At 44.5% G+C, this 21,435-nt stretch overlaps 1 protein-coding gene across 2 annotated transcripts in view; it reads left to right on the forward strand.

The window, feature by feature from the left end:
* The first annotated feature begins 9,761 nt into the window (after positions 1 to 9,761).
* Positions 9,762 to 21,435, forward strand: part of TULP3 (TUB like protein 3) — an 80,774-nt gene continuing 69,100 nt past the window's right edge. Inside the window, exon 1 of one of the 2 annotated variants that reach the window (XM_074935535.1) lies at positions 9,762 to 10,214. In XM_074935535.1, the coding sequence (XP_074791636.1) occupies positions 10,174 to 10,214 (41 nt within the window). In that variant the 5' untranslated portion in view covers positions 9,762 to 10,173. The remainder of the gene's footprint in view (positions 10,215 to 21,435) is intronic. The other variant, XM_074935542.1, reaches the window with a different exon arrangement.

Consider the following 21,435-nt stretch of genomic DNA (forward strand, 5'->3'; position numbering starts at 1 on the left):
CCTGCGGACAGGGCAGCGCACAGAGCCACCTGGCTGCACCTCCACCTAGGAGCCGGAGAGGGGACATGTCGCTGCTTCCATGAGCTGCCTGAGATAAGCGCTGCCTGGAGCCTCCAGCCCTGACCCCCTCCCACGCCCCAGCCCTGATCCCCCTCCTGCCCTCTGAATCCCTTGGTCCCAGCCCGGAGCACCCTCCTGCACCCATAATCCCTTATCCCCAGCCCCACCCCAGACCCCACTCCCCCAGCCAGAGCCCTCACCCCTCCCACACCCCAACCCCCAATTTCATGAGCATTCATGGCCTGCCATACAATTTCCATACCCACATGTGGCCCTCGGGCCAAAAAGTTTGCCCACCCCTGGCATGGGGGGAGAGAGAGCACTGGCGTGTGTGGGTGTGTGTATGTAGAACAGGGTCCCCAAACTTTGCAGGGTTGCACTCCCGCCTCTTGCCCCTGTCCACCCCTGAGCCGGGGGGGGGGGGGGGGAGGGGGGGCTGTGGCTCGGCAGGAGTGCAGATAAGGGTAAGGGGGCCGGGGCTGCAACTGTGGGTGGCAGAGCAGAGCCATGGCCCGGAGCAGAGCTGGGGCTTGGGTTGGAGTGGAGCTGGGTGGCAATCCCTCCTCACCAGCTTGTGTGTATGTGTGTGTCTAGCTAGTACTGGGGGGAGTATAAAGTAGCTGGCTATATAAGTATATACACACACCCCAGCAAGGGTCATCAAAGGTAATAAGAAGTGGATCTTTAAATACAGTAAGAGAAAGACAAAGGAAAGTGTAGGTTTTTTACTTAGGAGGGAAGGAGAGCTAATAACTGAACGTTAAGAAAGTTGATGTGTTTATTGCTCAGTTTGCGTCAGTCTTCACCAGATAGGTTAATGGTGATCAGATACCCAATATAATTAATATTAAAGACAAGGGGGAAGGAATGCAAGCCAAAATAAGAAAAGAACAGATTAAAGAATATTTAGATAAGCTAGATGTATTCAGGTTGGCAGGTTGTATTCATTTTATGGTATTTAAGGCATTAGCTGAACCAATCTCCAAATGGTTAGTAATTATCTTTGAGAATTCCTGGAGGCCAAGGAAAGTCCCAGAGGATTGGAAAAGGGCAAACATAATACCTATTTTTTTAAAGAAGAGGACTTGGGGAATTATAAACCCATCAGTCTAATTTCAATACCTGGAAAGATAATTAGAACAAACTTATTAAGCAATCAGTTTGTAAGCATGTGGTGGATAATAGGGTTATAAGGACTAGCTAGCATGGATTTGTCAAGAACAAATCATGCCAAACCAACTTCACTTTTTTCTTTGACAGGGTTACTGGTGTAGTGGATAGGGAGGAAGCTATAGGTGTGATATATCTTCATTTTAGTCCCATGTGACATTCTGATAAGCAAACTAGGGAAATGGGGTCTAAATGAGATTATTATAAGATAGAGTGCATAAAGGAGTGCAGCCTTGTAACCAAAGAATAGTTATCCATGGTTTGCTGTCAAGCTGGGAAGGTGTCTCTAGGGGGTCCCATGGGGATTAGAACTGAGTCTAGTGTTGTTGAATATTTTCATTAATGACTTGGCTAATGGAGTTGAGAGTAGGCTTGTAAAACTGGCAGATGACCCCATGCTGGGAGGGGTTGCTAGCACTCTGGAGGACAGGATTAGAATTTAAAACAATCTTGACTAATTGTAGAATTGGTCTGAATTCTCCAAGATGAAATACAATTAAGACAAGTGTGAAATATTTCGCTTAGAAAGGAAAAATCAAATGTACCACTACAAAATGGGGAATAACTGGCTAGGTGGTATTACTGCTGAAAAGGAGCTGAAGGTTACAGTGGATCACAAATTGAATATGAGTCTACAATATGATGCAGCTGTGGAAAAAGGCTAATATTCTGGGGACTTTCAACAAGAGTGTCATATGCAAGTCATGGGAGGTAATTGTCCCACTTTGCTCAGCATTGGTGAGGCCTCAGCTTGAGTAGTTTGTCCAGTTCTAGACACCACACTTTAGGAAAGTTGTGAACAAATTGGAGAGAGTCCAGAAGAGAGGAACAATAATGATAAAAGGTTTAGAAAACCTGACCTATGAGGAAAGATTTAAAAAAGGGGTGGGGGGGGGAGGCATGTTTAGTTCTTGAAAAAAGAAGACTTGATGGGGGAACCTGATAAGTCTTCAAATATGTTAACGGTTGCTATAAAGAGGATGGTGATTGATTGTTCTCCAGCTCCCTCCTGCACCCAAACTCCCTCCCAGAGTCCCTACCCCAGCCTGGTGAAAGTGAGTGAGGTGGGGGAGAGCAAGTGACGGGGGGGGGAGGGGGATGGAGTGAGTGGGGCAGGGCCTTGGGGAAGGGGTGGGTTAGATCCTGGATTGCCCTTAAATTCAAAAAGTGATCTTGGGTGTAAAAAGTTCGGAGACCACTGGACTAGGGTTTACTTGGCCCTGCTTCATCGTCGGGTTGGAGTTGATAACTTCTTGAGGTCCCTTCTACCCCTACATTTCTTTGATTCTGTGACTCTCTGATATAGCTGGCTTCATGTATCACTTGCTGGTTCTAATTCATATATTTTTAAAGAAATGTATAACAGTTCTTTAAAAATAGCTGACTTGGAACCATCATGTGAGGAACAGAATCATAGAATATCAGAGTTGGAAGGGACCTCAGGAGATCATCTAGTCCAACCCCCTGCTCACAGCAGGACCAATCCCCAACTAAATCATCCCAGCCAGGGCTTTGTCAAGCCTGACCTTGAAAACCTCGAAGGAAGGAGATTGCACCACCTCCCTAGGTAACGCATTCCAGTGCTTCACCACCCTCTTAGTAAAAAGTTTTTCCTAATCCAACCTAAACCTCCCCCACTGCAACTTGAGACCATTACTCCTTGTTCGGTCATCTGCTACCACTGAGAACAGTCTAGAGCCATCCTCTTTGGAACCCCCTTTCAGGTAGTTGAAAGCAGCTATCAAATCTCCCCTCATTCTTCTCTTCCGCAGACTAAACAATCCCAGTTCCCTCAGCCTCTCCTCATAAGTCATGTGCTCCAGTCCCCTAATAATTTTTGTTGCCCTCTGCTGGACGCTTTCCAATTTTTTCACATCCTTCTTGTAGCGTGGGGCCCAAAACTGGACACACTACTCCAGATGAGGCCTCACCAATGTCAAACAGAGGGGAACGATGATGTCCCTCGATCTGCTGGCAATGCCCCTACTTATACATCCCAAAATGCCATTGGCCTTCTTGGCAACAACGGCACACTGTTGACTCATATCCAGCTTCTCGTCCACTGTAACCCCTAGGTCCTTTTCTGCAGAACTGCTGCCGAGCCATTCGGTCCCTAGTCTGTAGCAGTGCATTGGATTCTTCCGTCCTAAGTGCAGGATTCTGCACTTGTCATTGTTGAACCTCATCAGATTTCTTTTGGCCCCATCCTCCAATTTGTCTAGGTCCCTCTGTATCCTATCCCTACCCTCCAGTGTATCTACCTCTCCTCCCAGTTTAGTGTTATCTGCAAACTTGTTCAGGGTGCAATCCACACCATCCTCCAGATCATTTATGAAGATATTGAACAAAACCGGCCCCAGGACCGACCCTTAGGGCACTCTGCTTGATACCGGCTGCCAACTAGACGTGGAGCCATTGATCACTACCCGTTGAGCCCAACGATCTAGCCCACTTTCTATCCATCTTATAGTCCATTCGTCCAGCCCATACTTCTTTAACTTGCTGGCAAGAATACTGAGGGAGACCATGTCAAAAGCTTTGCTAAAGTCAAGGAATAACACGTCCACTGCTTTCCCCTCGTCCACAGAGCCAGTTATTTCGTCATAGAAGGCAATTGGAATATAGCCAGTTTATTTAAACACTCATTCTTATTACAGTTGCCTTCATTCTCCCTCCTATTAATTTTGAAAAGCTTACTTGCGTCTTGACTTAAACTAGATTGTAAACTCTTTAGGGGGCAAGGACTGTCTTCCTATGAGCTTGTACAGTATCCAGCACATGAAGCTCCAGTTCTGTCTGAGGTTTTCAGGAGCAACCCACATTACAAGTTATAATTAAAATATGGATGTGTTTGGTGTTCCAGTGAAAAATGTTGCGTTGAAAAGTCCACTTGCCACTGGGGGTCAGGATGATTTCCCTGACAACAGTGGGGGGCCTAAGACATGTTTCAACTACATTTAAACTTTAGTTTAAAGAAGTCTTTTACTCCTTATGGTTGCAAAGTAAATCAACTAAACGTGAACAAAGTGTAAATGTAACCAAATGCAGTGTCATCTTCTGGAGTCTGTAGATACAGCTACAGCACCTCTACTGTTGCTCAGACCTTTGCAATCAGTAAACTAACAAGATTCTGTTCAGTTTAATTCACTATACAGATCTCCTTGCAGCAGTGAATTTGGCAGGAATTGTGTCAATTCCATGCTGCTGATGTTGTTTAGTGAAGCTCTTCCCAACAGCAAGGTGGCGCTGGATATATTCACAGTGCAGAGGATGCCCCAGTAAAACAAGTCTATGTGGAGAGGTGCACACTACAGACTATATCTTGTATAGCAGCCAGAAAGCTCTGATGATTGTGTCCTCAATGGGAGTATGGCTTTGTGTGTGTGTATATACTATAAAACATGTATATTTCCAAATTGTATTAAAAATTTTTTCTGAGAATTTTGAGACTGATCAGAAGTGTGTTCCCTTTAAAAAAAAAAAAAAAATGTTGCCAGTTTGTATGATGTTTTCACATCCCCGTTTGCTTTCTGCAGATTTGGGTGCAGTTTGTCATCTCTTTCCTCTTCCCCTAACTGGCTCCACCAGGCATCATGAGGTTTCTTAGTGACTTTCTCACACCTTTTGATGCCTCCAAAGAAGAAATGCATCCGCCAGGCCCACAAGGCACAACTGCAGTTCCTTGAAACCCCAAGAGAGGGGCCTACGCATCACTATGGATCTCCACTGCCTTTGGCTGAGAACCCAAGACATGTTTCTACCAAACCTCTAGACCAGAATGCCTCCATCTCATGGGTAGGTGCAGGTTTCCTTCCCTTTAGTTTCTTACAGCAATTGTTCTCAGCATTCTTCTGCATATCTTAACAAAGAGCTGTTTGGACTGGATCTTGGGCATGTATAGCAAACACCCCCTTATTCATTTTGTGTTCTCTAGCTGGTTATGGTGTTTGGGTTGCTTGAAATCCCAGTCTTGCAGTCACAAGCAGGCCAAGTTGAATTGCAGATTGGAGTGCTCGCATCTGAATGGGATATGGTGGCTGCCAGCTGGTAAAACAGAATTCCCTGTCTTGTAAACTAGCATGGTGGCATGAAAAGTTTGGGATCCATATGTGAGGGAGATTCTTTTTGGTTTTTACGGTAACTGAAAACCTTGGAAATGGAAAGTAGAATACTTACTTTTTTAGTTTTATTCTGTGTTGGATTTGATACTTAAAATACAGCAACTATTTCAAATTGGGGGTGTAGCTCTCAACCCTCCAGCAACTAAATGTGACACCTTCCTGCTCAACTATGATACAAAATAGAGCCTGCATCTTAACTGTGGTTCTCTTATTTAATATGCATTTTTTAATAATCTCAATTTTGATAGCTTGCATTTCTGTGGTTGCATTTACACAAATAAACAGAGAATCTCCGGTCTCTGTGGGATGGAGTTAAATGTTGGGTTAAAATGGATGTTATACTTTGTAATGTATATGGTTGACAGGCAGAGTACTTGATGATGTAAGGTGATGAGGCCTACTTCCAGAAATGCAGTGTGGTAAGGAGCAGGGGGTTGCTTCTTGCATTAGCCAGCCACTTGGTGAGAAATGCAGTCTGCTCCAAAGGCCAGTGTATTGCTTGGAAACAAACTAGTACGTGCCTGGGGTCAGTGTGAATCTGTTTGAAGATCAAGCCTTGTGCGAAAGTGGGGAGAGGATGTGTTTGTTTTCAAAGGCTTTAGCAGTGCTACATACTCTACAAACCAAGAGTGAACAAGAGACGCAGCTGATTAGAAAAATTATCTTATCAAGTTGAGACACCAATAACCCCCTCTCCAACATGATAAAGGGGCACTACCAAGATAATTGTATTTACTAATCATGTTCACTTTTCACTGCTCATGCATTTTGTTGATGTCTTGCATTTCACTCGATTGGACAACGCTGCTCAGCTTTACTGTTATGTTTCATTTAGGTCAATGCTCTTTTTCTGGGTTGTCAACACCACAATGAACTCTTAAAAAAAAAAAAAACAGGTTTTTATTGATAATAACAATTAAAATTTCTGTTTTTCTGTTAAATTTTGTTAACGTGATATTACTTGGTTTCAATCAAAAGAAAATGTTGAGCCTGAAGTAAGCTGGCAAATAGATTCTCTGTACTAGAAATTCAAGGCAGGGTGATAAAGCAGGCTTCAGGCAGATACTGTGGTAAGAGCATAGTGCAAATATCTAGATAGCATATTTTTGAAGCAGTAATCTATGTACCTTAATCCTGCCCTCCTTTCCATTTTTGTGTGTGTTTAATCCTCTGCTTTTCCCCACACAGTTCTTCCAACATACCCAAATATTGTTGAGGGGGCAATTAGGTTTCTGGTCAATCAGTCCGAGGATACTTTTTTCATGACATACAACGTTTTTTTTAAGCAAACGTGCAGTTGTTCAGTGGGAGCTGCCTGTCCTTGCAGAAGCCATCACCTCAGGCAGCTCTGCTAAATAACAACACTTAAGTCTCAAAGCTTTTTAACAAAGCAACCCCAAGGAGCAAGGATTCAAACTTGAACGAAACACTCCACCAGCCCCAGAGACCTGGAGTTATCTCTGTTAGATTTTAAATTTCTTTTCGTTGGTGTTTTTTTTTTTTTTAAAGCAGAGCATTTTAAACATGCTTCAGGCAGTCAGCTGTATGGGTTCTAAAACAGTGAGTAAAACAGTTGCTGAGAGGAGGTAGAATCTGTGTGTACCTGGAACAATGGAAAATTTCCAAATGTACAATGGACTTATTTGGATACGTCTGAGGAGTATTCAGTTAATAAGTAGTGTCACAGTTACTGGGCTAACGGCACCCTTGGCCCCTCCTGGTCTCTTTTGAGTGCACTGCTGCTTAGGTCTCAGACCTTGAGACATCACCTCTCTTGGGATGGACTCTCACAATTTTCTCACTCTTAGACTGGGCCCTGAGTAGCCATCCCCTGTGTATCAACTGTGATTTCCTCACCACGTCTGCCTTATATTCAGTACTTGCAGTTTCCTCCCTCTGGGACCAATGTCAGTGGTATCCAGTTACCAAACAGCCTGTTAAAATTATTTATTTTGAACAAAAGCATTTCAGAGAAAATAGATCTTAAAATAATAAACAGACAGTGTGGATGTCCAGGTGTCTTTCACATGGGAATCTTGGTAAATTTAACTTCCTAAAGACTCCTCAGCGGAGTCTTTCTTTGTCAGCTTGTCTCCTTGGACAACCCTCTGGCAACGGACAACCTCTTCCCCCTCATGGGGCTTTTAACTGTTTGGTATCCTTGTGATCTCCAGGCTCCCAGCCTGACAAAACAAGGCTTGCAGCTTCGCTGGAGACAGGATAGGATCCTCAAAGTCAATAGCTTTCCCTGTTTCAAATGTATGCCAGGATGTTCTTATTTGGGCAGCCATTATGTTGGCTTCCTGTTCAGTCCCCACTGAATCAAAACAGTATAGGTATATGATATAAAGTCTCTCAATAACTCGGTTACTTATCAATATTCTTTGATTACACAGCAACTCCACAACAATCACAACTAGTACCCAGGTTTCTCGGCTCCCCTCAGTGCTAGGAGAAAGTGAGATATATTAGGAAACGGAAAGTTTCAATCAGAACCCAGTAATGAAAGGGAGCTAATAGGAAAGATTGTGGGACTCATTTTTGAGAATAAATAAATCTCTATCATAATACTTTAATAAACGGTGGAACTGGGATCTGCCATTTTTTTCTGTTTGACTTAGGAAATGTTCAGGATCTGAATGCATGACAGAGACTGGAGACTTACAAAGTTGTTGTTTACCTTTTATAATATAATCTTAGAGTTCAGTAGCTTGCTGCGCACTAACATCCCATGTGGACACTGCTACAGTGCAGTGAAAGTCCTGGAGTGCCACAGATATAAATATGCAAATAGGATCACTTTATCAGTAAGACTTTTGTGTGTGTGTGTGAGACACTGACAATCTTGCAACCTCAGTCTGGGATCCAAGAATCTAGATGGTTCTCTACTACTTATGCATCATCATCTGTAATAAAGGTCCTGCAAATCAAATTCTGCCCTTAGAGAAACCAGTACAGCCTCAGTGGAACTCACTGAAATTTTGTAAACAATTTTGTTGATGCACAGGAATGAACACAATCACTCTTTGAACTGTGGTTCTGCGGGGATAAGAGATTGACATAGCAGTTGATTTAGTTTATCACTGAAATAAGCAAACAAGATTTTGAATATATCTAGGGAAGGAGGTGCATTTATATATAGTCACTTTTCAGAGTAGATTTGTACTTTTTAAGGCATATGTGAGCTTTCCGTTTTTCTCTCATTTGGATAGTGTGATTTTCCTTTCCAGTCATTACACTGGACTTCCTGCCAAGAAAGCAATAAAATGGCAGCTCTCAAACCAAGAAAGACATGCAGCAGGGGTGGGGAGTAGGGTAGATAGTGGTTGCCTTGTGAAGGAAGTAGGGGGTATGATGAGTCACCCTCTCTGAAGGAAAACAGTTTTTCATCATCTCTGTTTGGCCCCTCAGGTGTCTCCACAGTTTGAAAGCACTGTGTCAACAGGCTCCAAGAGATGTCAGAAGCAGCACCATGTTGCCCGCAGCTTCCAGAGCTGGGATGATAGTCGTGGTTTCCTCCATGTGGGAGGAGTGTGTCGGAAACACACAGTCTGCAAATTTCCTCCTTTAATGTTTGAGGTTTCACAGGCACGCTCCTATGCTGGAGCAATAGGGTACTCAGACTCTTGTGGTAACCCAGGGAATTGTGCAAAGACATGCCATATCCAGCCAAAGAGGGGCACTGCAGCAAAGCCCAGTACCTCAGTCGGCAAGCCTAGGAACTGTGGAAAAGGGGCCACTCAGTTTCCTAACCAGGATGCTGAGCCAGATGTTTTCAGTCCACCAGATCTACGGACTCCAGAGCTGCCCTCTGTGAGAAGCTATGGATGCAATGGTACTTTACCACAGATGAACACCCTCTCTCCAAATCCACACAGTGGCCTTGATCTCTGTGCTGATACCACTGAGAGCCTTGAGCCAACATCTGTACTGGTCAAGGATACCCCAGAGCATGAGTATGGAGTGAAGGTAACATGGAGAAAACGGTCTCACCTGATGAGATACCTGAGGGAGAAGGGGATGCTGAGCCCAAGTGACATCCTAGTTAAGACTGTAACTGCTGATCCCAGTCAGTGCTGATCCCTTTGGAATAGGACAGGCTGCCTTTGACTTGAGGGGCACAATAACTGAAATCCCTTTTTGCTGGCTCCAAAAGCAACGGGCATTGCTAAACCTAGCTGGGAGATCAGTGACAGGATAAAGAGAAGAACCAGGACTTATCCTGTAGGCTAAGACTGCTTGGTGCTGCAGAGAGAGGCTCTCCCCGCCAGCCCGCCTGAAGATCAGTCTGCACTGGATCGTGATGGGTGGGGGCGTGGCTGAGAGGTTCCTAGTCTCCAAGAGACTTTCTATACCCAGCCCCGGACGTTTCCTTCCTCCCTGCGCCTCGTCTTGGGTTTCCAGACCCTCCCTACGCCCGCCTGGGTCCTGCTCTCTCTGTAGGGGTGGGATGCGCTTTTCGCACCCTGCTCCAGCCGGGGTGGGTGAGCCCACGCTGGCGTCTCTGGGTCCAGCCCTGTTTGCCCCGCCCCGCGCGGCCATTGCGCTACCCCCGCAGCCCCGCCTCGTCGGAGCCTCAGCTGCACAGCAGCCACCGGGGTGCCGGGCACGAGCCAAGAGGGGGTGGTCCTACCACCACCCTCCAATAGGCATGCGCGGATTTACCCCACCCCTTCCAGGCACCAGCCAATGAACGCTCTTGGTGTTGCGTCTTCGGCCAATGGCGCCGCGCCTCAGTGTCGGGTGCGGTTGCTAAGGGCAGCGGCGACGGCCGGGACTAAGCGCGAGTGGCCAGGATCCCATAGCAACGGCGGGGGTGAGGATGGAGAGCGCGGGGGACCGGGCCGGGCCCCGCGGGGGCAGGTGAGACCCGGGGAGGGAGGTGCGCGGGCGGAGTGGCTGGGGGGGCGGGGTCACCGGGGTTTCGCGGGGCTGGTGTCTGGGCTCTTGCTCCCCGTTGGTATCGAGTGAGGCGCCCATGGCTCATCCGTCGTGGATGCCGCTGACGGTCCCGGCCAGCAGCACCGGGACACCCCCCCCTCGCCCCAGCAGACGCTACCATCGCATCCCCGTTAAATGTTTCCCGGCCCCTCCCCCCTTCTTTGTGTGGAAAACCTCCCCAGTCAGGCTGGGCAATGGCCTCTCCCGGCGGGCAGGGCCACTGGCTGTACAGAGCGCGGTGCAGGGCAGCAAATAAACTCATTGCACTCGGGAATGGCTTGGTTTAGTTCATTACGGTATTTTAATCTCGGGTGTTAGTTGTAGCCCTAGGGTATAAAAGCAATAGACTGATGTCTTGACGTTGATGATGTCCCTGACTATGATGTACAATTTTTCAGTATCGCAGTGTGTGCAGCTCAGCCCCTCACGTACAAAGAGAGCACTTACAGGGGAGGGGTTAAAATATACCAGATGTATTGAAAAATTCTCAGCACTTTAAGGTCCCTGCCCCCCCCCCCATATCCCCTTCTTTTCCTGAAATTTGTCACAACAGGTCTAGATGATGTGGATAAATATCTCTGTCAGGCAGCCAGACTACGCTCGTGTTCCAGTGGTTGCTGCAGTGGTGGAGAATTTTAAGAAAAGGCTTGTGTCTCTACATAAAGGTTGTTCCATTTTAATTTTATCAGTTTAATTAAATTAGTACAAGGGGTGCAATATACTGCACTCCTGAGGGAATTCTATGCCAAAAAATAAAAATTCTGTGCACAATATTTTATTTATTGTGGATAATTTATAATGTGGAGGCTCCTGCATGGCAGTGAGGACTGAGGAGCACAGGCTGCTGCCTGCACAGAGGTGGAAGATCACCCTGCAGCCCCCCCCCCCCCCTCCGACCCAGGAACTCAGTGGTGAGGCTGCACCCAACCCTGACATAGCATAAGGGCCGGGCCAGACCTGCCCCAGAAACAGCTTGGAGCCTTGCCCTTCTGTGCCAGGTGTACCAGTTGTGGGCAGGCCACCTCAGCCCAGCATGATCCAAGTGTAGAGGGGCTTGGTGTGGGGTGAGAAGGTTCTTTGTGGACCAAACTGGGTGCGGGGGGGATCTGGATGCACAGGCTTGTTGCGGGGTTCTAGGTGCAGGGGCAATGGGACTCTGGAGGGGGGTCCAGGTGAAGGTGGTTGGGGCTCAGCTGCGGGGGGAAGTCTGGATGTAGGATGGGACTCGGCGGGGGGGGGGGGCGTTATGTGCAGGGTCTGGGTGCTGGGGTAGTAGGGCTTGGTGGGGTGGGTGTTCGATGGGTCTGTTTAACAGGGGAGCTCCAGCTGCTGCTGAGGGGATGCTGCATGCCAGGCTCCTCTTCTCTGTCCAATCCCCTTCTGTTTCCCATCTCCTCCCCCTTCCTCTCACCACTGTCCCCTGACCCTATCCACCTCCCCTCACTCCCACATTCTCCTCCCCCTGCCCTATCCCACCCCCTTCCTTCCTCACTGCCTCTTCATCCCACCCTCTTCTCCCATTTCCTCTGCCCACCCCCCACCCCCACCCCCGTTCCCTCCCGTTGTCCAGAAAACAGGATGGTTCCCAGCACACACAGAAGGGGAGCATGGCCAGCACTAGGACGCAGGAGGTGACGTCAAGCTGCAGAGTCAGTGGAGCTGAGCGGCACCCTGCTTCACCCAGGCAGCTCTGGATAGCAGAAATGGGGGGCGGGGCAGTGGCATGCCACCCTGTATGCCCCCCATGCCTCACCTCTGGGGGGCAATGCCCCCTGCCCCCCCAAGCTATGACCATAGGCGTCCCCAGCCCTTTCCCTCCCCCCAGTGCAGCTTCCCTTTTCTTCCCTGTCATTTTCTGCTGGGAAGTAAATCTGTGGGGAGAACATAAGAATGGCCTTAATGGGTCAGACCAATGGTCCATCTAGCCCAGTATCCTGTCCTCTGACAGTGGCCAGTGTCAGGTGCTCCAGAGGGGATGAACAGAATAGGTAATCATCACCTGTCGCTCATTCCCAGCTTCTGGCAAACAGAGGTTAGGGACACCATTCCTACCCACCCTGGCTAATAGCCATTGATGGACCTATCCTCCCTGAATTTATCTAGTTCTTTTTTGAACCCTGTTATGGTCTTGGCCTTCACAACATTCTCTGGCAAGGAGTTGACTGCGTTGTGTGAAGAAATACTTCCTTTTATTTGTTTTAAACCTGTTGCCTATTAATTTCATTTGGTGACCCCTAGTTCTTGTGTTATGAGAAGTAGTAAACAACTCTTCCTTATCTACTTTCTCTACACCAGCCATGATTTTATAGACTTCAATCATATCTCTCCTTAGCCGTCTCTTTTCCAAGATAAAAAGTCCCAGCCTTATTAATCTCTCCTAATAGGGAAGCCTAATCCCTAATCATTTTTGGTGCTATTTTCTGAACCTTTTCCAATTCCAATATACCTTTTTTTGAGATGGAGCGACCACATGTGCACAGAGTATTCAAGATGTGGGTGTACCATTGATTTATATAGAGGCAACGTGATGTTTTCTGTCCTATTATCTATCCCTTTCTTAATTATTCCCAGCATTGTGTTTGCTTTTTTGACTGCCGCAGCACATTGAGTGGATGTTTTCAGAGAATTATCCACAATGACTCCAAGATCTCTTTCTTGAGTGGTAACAGCTAATTTAGACCCCATCATTGTATATGTATAGTTGGGATTATGCTTTCCAATGTGCATTACTTTGCATTTATCAACATTAAATTTCATCTGCTATTTTGTTGCCCAGTCACCCAGTTTTGAAAGATCCTTTTGTAGCTCTTCGCAGTCTGCCTGGGTCTTAACTATCTTTAGTAATTTTGTATCATCTGCAAATTTTGCCACCTCACTGTTTACCCCTTTTTCCAGATCATTTATGAATATGTTGAATAGGACTTGTCCCAGAATAGACCCCTGGGGGACACCACTATTTACCCCTCTCCCGTTTGAAAACAGACCATTTATGCCGACCCTTTGTTTCCTATCTTTTAACCAGTTATCAATCCATGAGGGCACCTTCCCTCTTATCCTGTGGCAGCTTACTTTGCGTAAGAACCTTTGGTGAGGGACCTTTGTTAAAGGCTTTCTGAAAATCTAAATACATTATATCCACTGGATCCCCTTGGTGTACATGCTTCTTGACCCCTTCAAAGAATTCTAGCAGATTGGTGAGGCATGATTTCCCTTTACTAAAACCATGTTGACTCTTCCTCAACAAATTATGTTCATTTATATGTCTGACAATATTGTTCTTTATTATAGTTTCAACCAGTTTGCCCGGTACTGAAGTCAGGCTTACAGGGCTGTAATTGCCGGGATCACCTCTGGAGACCTTTTTAAAAATTGGCGTCACATTAGCTATCCTCCAGTCATCTGGTACGGAAGCTGATTTAAATGATAGGTTACAGGCTACAGTTAGTAGTTCTGCAATTTCACATTTGAGGTCCTTCAGAACTCTTGAGTGAATACCATCTGGTCTTGGTGACTTATTGCTGTTTAATTTATCAATTTGTTCCAAAACCTCCTCTAATGACACCTCAATTTGGGACAGTTCCTCAGATCTGTCACATAAAAAGAATGGCTCAGGTTTGGGAATCTCCCTCACATCCTCAGCCGTGAAGTCTGATGCAAAGAATTCATTTAGTTTCTCCGCAATGGCCTTATCGTCCTTGAGTGCTCCTTCTGCACCTTGATCGTCCAGTGGCCCCACTGGTTGTTTAGTAGGCTTCCTGCTTCTGATGTACTTTTAAAAAAAAAAAAAAAAAAAATTGCTATTACTTTTTGAGTCTTTGGCTAACTGTTCCTCAAATTCTCTTTTGGCCTTCCTAATTGTATTTTTACACTTCATTTGCCAGTGTTTATGCGCCTTTCTATTTTCCTCACTAGGATTTAACTTCCACTTTTTAAAGGATGCCTTTTTGCCTCTCACTGCTTCTTTTACTTTGTTGTTTAGCCATGGTGTTTCTTTTTTTTGTTTTGTTTTCTTACTATGTTTTTTAATTTGGTGTATATATTTAAGTTGATCCTCTATTATGGTGTCTTTAAAAAGTTTCCCGGCAGCTTGCAGAGATTTCACTTTTGGCACTGTACCCTTTAATTTCTGTTTGACTAACCTCCTCATTTTTGTGTAGTTCCCCTTTCTGAAATTAAATGCTACAGTGTTGGGCCGCTGTGGTGTTTTTCCTGTCACAGGGATATTAAATTTAATTATATTATGGTCACTATTACCGAGCGGTCCAGCTATATTCACCTCTTGGACCAGATCCTGTGCTCCACTTAGGACTAAATCAAGAATTGCTTCTCCTCTGGTGGGTTCCAGGACCAGCTGCTCCAAGAAGCAGTCATTTAAGGTGTCAGAAAACTTTCTCTGCATCCCGTCCTGACATGAGATGTACCCAGTCAATATGGGGATAATTGAAATCCCCCATTATTATTATTGAGTTTTTTATTTTAATAGCTTCTCTATTTCCCTGAGCATTTCACAGTCACTCTCACCATCCTTGTCAGACGTGAATCGTGACGCAGAATTCCCCCAGGAGTATTAATTAAATGTACTTATACTGGTATAGCTTACTGCCATATCGGATGGGGAATAAGCATAAAGATACTGGAACAAATTATTAAACAATTAATTTGTTTAAACCTAGGGGATAAAACGGTGCTATGTAATAGCCAACATGGATTTGTCAAGAACAAACCATGCCAAAGCAATTTAACTTCTTTCTTTGGGAGTACTGGCCTAGTGACTATGGGGAAGCAGCAGATGTGATATATCTGGATTTTAGTAAGGCTTTTGGCACAGACCAACATGACATTTTTCTAAGCAAACTAGGGAAATTTGGTCTAAACTAAATTACTATAGCCAATAATTAGAGAGTATTTATCAGTGATTTGTTGTTAAATTATGGATATACAAAGTGTGATCTTGCATGGGTGTATCCTGGATCCAGTACTAGGCCAATATTTTCATTAATGACTTGGATAATTGAGTGGAAAGTATGCTTATAAAATTTGTGGATGACATCAAGCTGGGAGAAGATGGCAAGTACTTTGAAGAACTGGATTAGAATTCAAAATGATCTTGATAAATTGGAAAATTGGTCTGAAATCAATAAAATGAAATTTAATAAAGACAAGTGCAAAGTACTGCATTTATGAATGAAAACAAAATTGGGAATAATTGTCTAGGCAGCACTGCTGCAGGCAAGAAGGTTCTAGTGGATCACACTGAATGAGTCAAGGGTGTGATGCTGTTGCGAAAAAGGCAGATATCATCGTGGATGTGTTAACAGGAATGTCGTATATGAGACATGGAAGTAATTGTTGTATTCCACTCAGCACTAGAGAGGCCTTAGCTGGAGTACTGTGTTCAGCTTTAGGTATCACACTTTTAATAAACATTTAAACAAACTGGTGAGAGTCCAGAAGAGGGCAACAAAAATAATTTTTTTTTTTTTTTAAATGACCTAGGAAAAGTTGAAAAAACTGGGTAGAGTTAGTCTAGCAAAGAGAAGGCTGTGTGGGAACATAAGTAAATCTTCAAATATGTAAGAGTTTGTTAAAAACACAATGGTGATCAATTGTTCGCCATGCCCCTGAGGGTAGGACAAGAAGTAATTGGCTTAGTTTGCAGCAAAGGAGATTTAAGTAGGATGTTAGGAAAAACTTTCTAACTATAAGGATAGTAAGCACTGGAGCAACTTACCTAGGGAGATTGTGTGATCCTCGTCCTTGGAGGTTTTTAAGAAAAGATTAGACAAACCCTTGTCAGAGGTAGTCCATTATTTTTTGGCAAGGTCCAGATTTCTTGGTCAAGGTAAAGTCAAGGTCCAGTCTCCATAGAAACATTTTTCACACTACAGTAACAATTATATTAAGTAAATAAAAAGATTCATGGTCCATTCAAAAGTGTCTAGTGATCTGGATTTGGCCCACAGTCCACCTACTGACTACCCCTGGTCTAGGTATACTTAATCCTGCCTCAGTGCTGGGAGATGGACTAGATAACCTCTTGAGGTTCCTTCCAGCTCTAAATTTCTATGATTTTCATGGTAAACATATATACCAGTATAACTGCATACACACCGGTACCAGTGTAACTATATTGGTTAAAAAAACCCCAGACCCCTAATTGACAGTTATACTAGTACAAAAATTGTGTGTAGACCAGGCCTTAGTATATGCAAAGCCTTATATTGGTGAGCTGTACGTGTATGTGCCTAGGAGTGCAGTGTTTCAGCACTTCTGAAATACTTCAAGGAGGCAGTTGTAGGTAAGTAAAGTTGGCTAAGGACTGGTCCACACTACATAGTTAGGTCATCTTAACTATATCACTCCAAACTGTAAAGAATTTCATGCCCTATGTGATGTATTTAAACCAGTGGTCCCCAAACTTTTTACGGTCACGTCCCTTACCCCTGTCCATGTCCCCCCTTCCTCTTCCCCCCCACCCTCGGAGCCAGAGCCTGGAGTGGGGCTGCAGCTTGGGCGGGGGGAGATGCAGACAGGGGTAAGGGGGCAGAGGCTGGGGCCGGCAGCCAGGGCCCCAGGCAAGGGGCCAGCAGCTGGGGCCCTGGGTGGAAGGCCGGCAGCTGGCACCACGAGCAGAGCAGGGTGGTGCTCCCTCCCTGCCCCCCGTGGGGCTCTCCCTGGCCCCAGCCATGCCCCTCTTCCCCCCCCCCCCCCCGAATGTTCCTCCGCACCTCCCTAGGGGTGTGCGCCCCGCAGTTTGGGGACCTCTGATTTAAGCCAACCTAAACTCTGGTGTGGACACTTCTAGCTGGAGGAAAGAACCCGTTCTATCGCTGTAGTAAGTGTCTTACACTACAGCAGCACAACTGCTCCTAGTGTAGACATACTCTAAGACTGTGAAACTACAATTTTGCAACCTTAGCCAACTTGGAGATTCATTTTACTTATTGGCACAAAAAGGCACAGCATGAACATCATCATGTCAAGCTTCCCACATATTACTTTCTGCTAAATGTGCCGGAGTTCTGACCTGGAGATACTATATCTATGAAATCAAAATCTCCATGCCTCTGCAAATCTTTGGCATCCCTGTTGAGACTACAAGCAAGGATGTAAATAAGATGGTGTAATGTAATGTAGACACTTCTCCATTAGCAACTAGATTGAGCTCACTAATTTCAGATTGATTATCCAGCTAACAATTCCTCCTCTGTGTGTGTACAGGGCCTAGCACACTGAGGGCCCCAATCTTTAATAAGACCTATGTCTGCTACTGTAAATGAAAGAAGTAAATAAAAGAATAAAAAATAATCGGTGTTATTAATAACTCCTAATTTTGATTGAATGAGAACCAGTGGCTAAAAATTAGAGTTCTAGATCTCCTTAAAGTGTGGTTTTGCTTCAAAATGTGACTCTTAAATATCTTTATGGGTTTCCATATTTGTCCATTAGTAGTTCCATATTACTTTTTCTCAGTTTATAAATTGTTTTTATTGTAATTCCCAGCCATGTAAACTCACCCTGGGATCTGAGTCAAGCTGAGTGTGTGTCTCTTGTTCCCCCTCTCCCTCAGATTGAACTTTATCAGCAACAACCCTGTCCCAGCTGAGGTGCAGCATAAGTGTAGTAAAAGTGCAATTGAGGTACTTACCTAAGCATATCTCACCTCAGGGAAAATATTCTGCAAGTGGAATCTAGTTAACAATCTTGTTTCTAGTGTGTAAGCCAAGAAGGAATTCAGCTCACCTCCATAGGGGTGTGAACATTGCACAGTGGCCACAGAAGTAAAAGGTAGCGAATATGTCACTGAAATAAATAGCTATGACCTGGGATGCATTCTAGATCCATTGAATAAAAAAAGCCCTTTTTGTAGTCCCTTTTTTCAGAGTCAGAACTGCACCTGAATAGTCCCTTCAGTTCCCTGTACTTCTTTTCTAAATTTAGAATATTGACAGTGCACTTTAAAGTAGACACGTCACGACTTTCTCTGTCCCCCTAACTCATTAAAAAAAAAAAATCTAAGCTTTCATTTTCACTATAATTGCAACTGAGACAAGGGACATGGTTACAACAGTTAAGATTTGTAGTCAACTTGCAAACTATGTTCCTGCAACCATGCCAAACCTTTGGGTTGCTCAAGGCTCTTGCATCTTTATTGGGATGTGATTAGGTCCTGTCCACACTACAAACTTTAACTGTGTTGTATCTGAGATAAGGTATTTGTAACTAGGTTGGCTGATGTGATTAAAGTTGTAGTCTTTGGATATTGAGAAAATTATTTGCCCTTCCCGAAAGAGGACAATTCCACTCTTTAAAACCTCAGTTCCTGAGTTGGGCCATATGTTAACAACTAAAAGTGCTAGATTTGTAGAAGCCTATGCATTCAACACATGTTAAACTTCCACACTCCTTGCTTGCAGTGTTCTTGTTCAGGTAAGATAAAGAAATGGACAAGGATCTAAGTCTCATGTCCCGGAGATCCTAACAGACTTAGCAGTTTTACTTACTATTTGTTGAGCCACCTAGCCTGGGTTAGAATTTTAATTTTGTTCATCCCTTCTTGATAACTTTTTTGATTCTTTCATTTAAGAAATTAGATTTTGTATGTGGGTGTAAAACTTCTGGCCTGTCAACTCTGAGTATCCTCTTTGGTGAGGAACCTGTGTGCTCCTCATGAATGTGGACGCCCACAATTGTGTCTAATGTGAAGGGGCATAAAGTAAGGGCAGTTTGGAGGGTGAGGTGTCTATGCAGTTCTTAGGTTTTGAGGGAGTGGATGAGTAAGGGAACTGGCATTCTGAAGGGAAGGCTGCTTAAATTTAGGTTTTTGGAGAGAATGTAATACTTGCTTCAAGCATTCTGTGGAAAGCATCCTTGCTTGAGCTTGTAGCTTCTGCACTAAATAAACCACAATAATTTTTAAAATAAATAGATTTCAGAACAGCCATAAGAGTGGGACTATGAGTCATGTTGTTTAGTCTGGGCTAGGTACTGTGTAGTTCAGACAGTTTAACTGCTGACTTCGTTGCTAGGAGAGAATGGTATTTGCTTTACTTTTCATTGGTTCCATGCTGTAATGGGGTACAGTGTCAACAAAAGCGACAGACTAGGTTTAATAATTCACGAAGGGGAGGTCATACTGATCAGGATCCCAGGTTCCTGCATCCGAAGAAGTGAGCTGTAGCTCACGAAAGCTTATGCTCAAATAAATTTGTTGGTCTCTAAGGTGCCACAAGTACTCCTTTTTCTTTTTGCGAATACAGGCTAAGACGGCTGCTACTCTGAAACCTGAGAACTTATTGTTCACCTTCTCTCCCTGTCCTACTTTTAAATATATTTGTTTTGCCTGAGGCAGAGCAGCTCCAAAAACAAACCGAACAAACAAAAAGGAATTTTTAATGGAAATTTGAGGGCTATCTCAGTGAAAGGACTTTAATAGTTGGGAGTGTAGGTGGTGCTCTCCTGCTGTTGAGTAGGGATTCCTTTATCTGGATGAAGCCTGAGGACGTCTAGAGATAAACCTAAATTAGCTTGTTATTGAAAGCAGAGCATAGATATTTCCTTCACAATCTCCCAGCAGCAGCAGTGGTGGTGGAGAGCTAAAGGGTGCCCTACCCTGAGTTATGTCGTGACTTAAGGCTTTTCCTATAAATTCCAGGATACCTGGCAGCTGGGATTTCTCTCAAGTTTTTGAAATTTTCCAGCATCTGCATTTAGACTATGAAAGTGCATTGGCCAGGAATCAAATCCAAACCTCCCACATGGGAGGCAAGAATTCTACTACTGAACCACCAGTGCTCTCTCCAATGAATGTATCTGGCAGGAAATTCCTGTTTTTTGTGCCCAAATATGAATTTTTTTTTAAAAAAAACATGCTTGCTGGGAATGTCTGTATGTCAGCATTATGCAGAGTTTGGTACCTGGAATATCTGCCCCTTCTTCAAATATGAAGCTAGCTAGAATGTGAGAATAAGAAAATACTAGCTCTTTTGTCATTCCTTTACTCCTCTGCCCCTGCACTCCAGACAGGTTTGCTATTTGATAGCTGGCCTGTGTCCGTTTTGGGCTCTATAGTATTCCTTTTAGGGGGACAGTGCGCCTTTCCCTGTATCTCTGCTTCATTGAAGAACATAATAAAACTTATTAGAAGGAAAGGGTTCTCATAGGTCACGTAACAGAAGAATGAAGTCTCCCTCCAAGCATCAATGCAGCAGCTTTATAGAGAATATTGCATATTCTTCTTTCCACTCCCTTCTGAACTGTATTTCAGACATGGGCTCCAGTAGTGGCTTTTCAAAAGCTGCTGTTCTATTTCCACTGGCTCCATTATCTTTGGTATCTAGTGGGTCAATGTCAAGGGCACTTGGATTACTAATTGACACATCATCTAAACAGCTGTGAATTCATGACCGTTAAATCCTTTTATGCTTTTATTGGCATTCATCATGTGTTACATGCACCAATTTCAGCGTGCACTGTCGGACTAGCACCTATTCGCAGACCTGTGCTCTGAACATACTCTCCATTTACCTATTAGCCTCCAGAACCTAGACAGACTGTTTCCTATCAGAACCAGCAATGCATTCTTATGTACGATAGGGGGAAGTCTGTTTTAACCTCTTGCTGTATGATTTAGGGACTGTTGTAAAGTGAGATGGACCCTGCATTCTTCAGTGTTGTTTTAATGAGGTTAATTGTCTACTCTGGCAATTGAATGACAAAACTTTTGTCTTTCAGAGGTGTTAAACCCCCCACCCCTGAAAGACAAAAGTTTTGCCACGGCAAGTGCCACTGTGAACAGCACGTTGTTGGCAGGAGCGCTTTCCTGCCGACAACGCGAACACCGCTCGTTTGGCATAGAAGATTTTTGTTGACAGGAGAGCCGACAAACTGTGGCTACACTGCACGACTTTTAGCGGCATGTCGCTAAAAGCTGTGTCGTGTAGATATAGCTTTAGAAAGAGGTTTGATATAACCTCCAACTGTGCTAGACATAAGACTCCCTGATACAGGAAGCATTAGATATGTATATAACAAAATGCTGTAGGCATTGTATGTGATGAAACACAGTTACACAAGATACGTGACTTCACTGGAGTTATACCAGGGATTTTCCATATCTTCCCTCCCTGACACAATCTTCCTT

The sequence above is a fragment of the Natator depressus genome, chromosome 1 (genome assembly GCF_965152275.1).
Source record: "Natator depressus isolate rNatDep1 chromosome 1, rNatDep2.hap1, whole genome shotgun sequence".
NCBI lineage: Eukaryota > Metazoa > Chordata > Testudines > Cheloniidae > Natator > Natator depressus.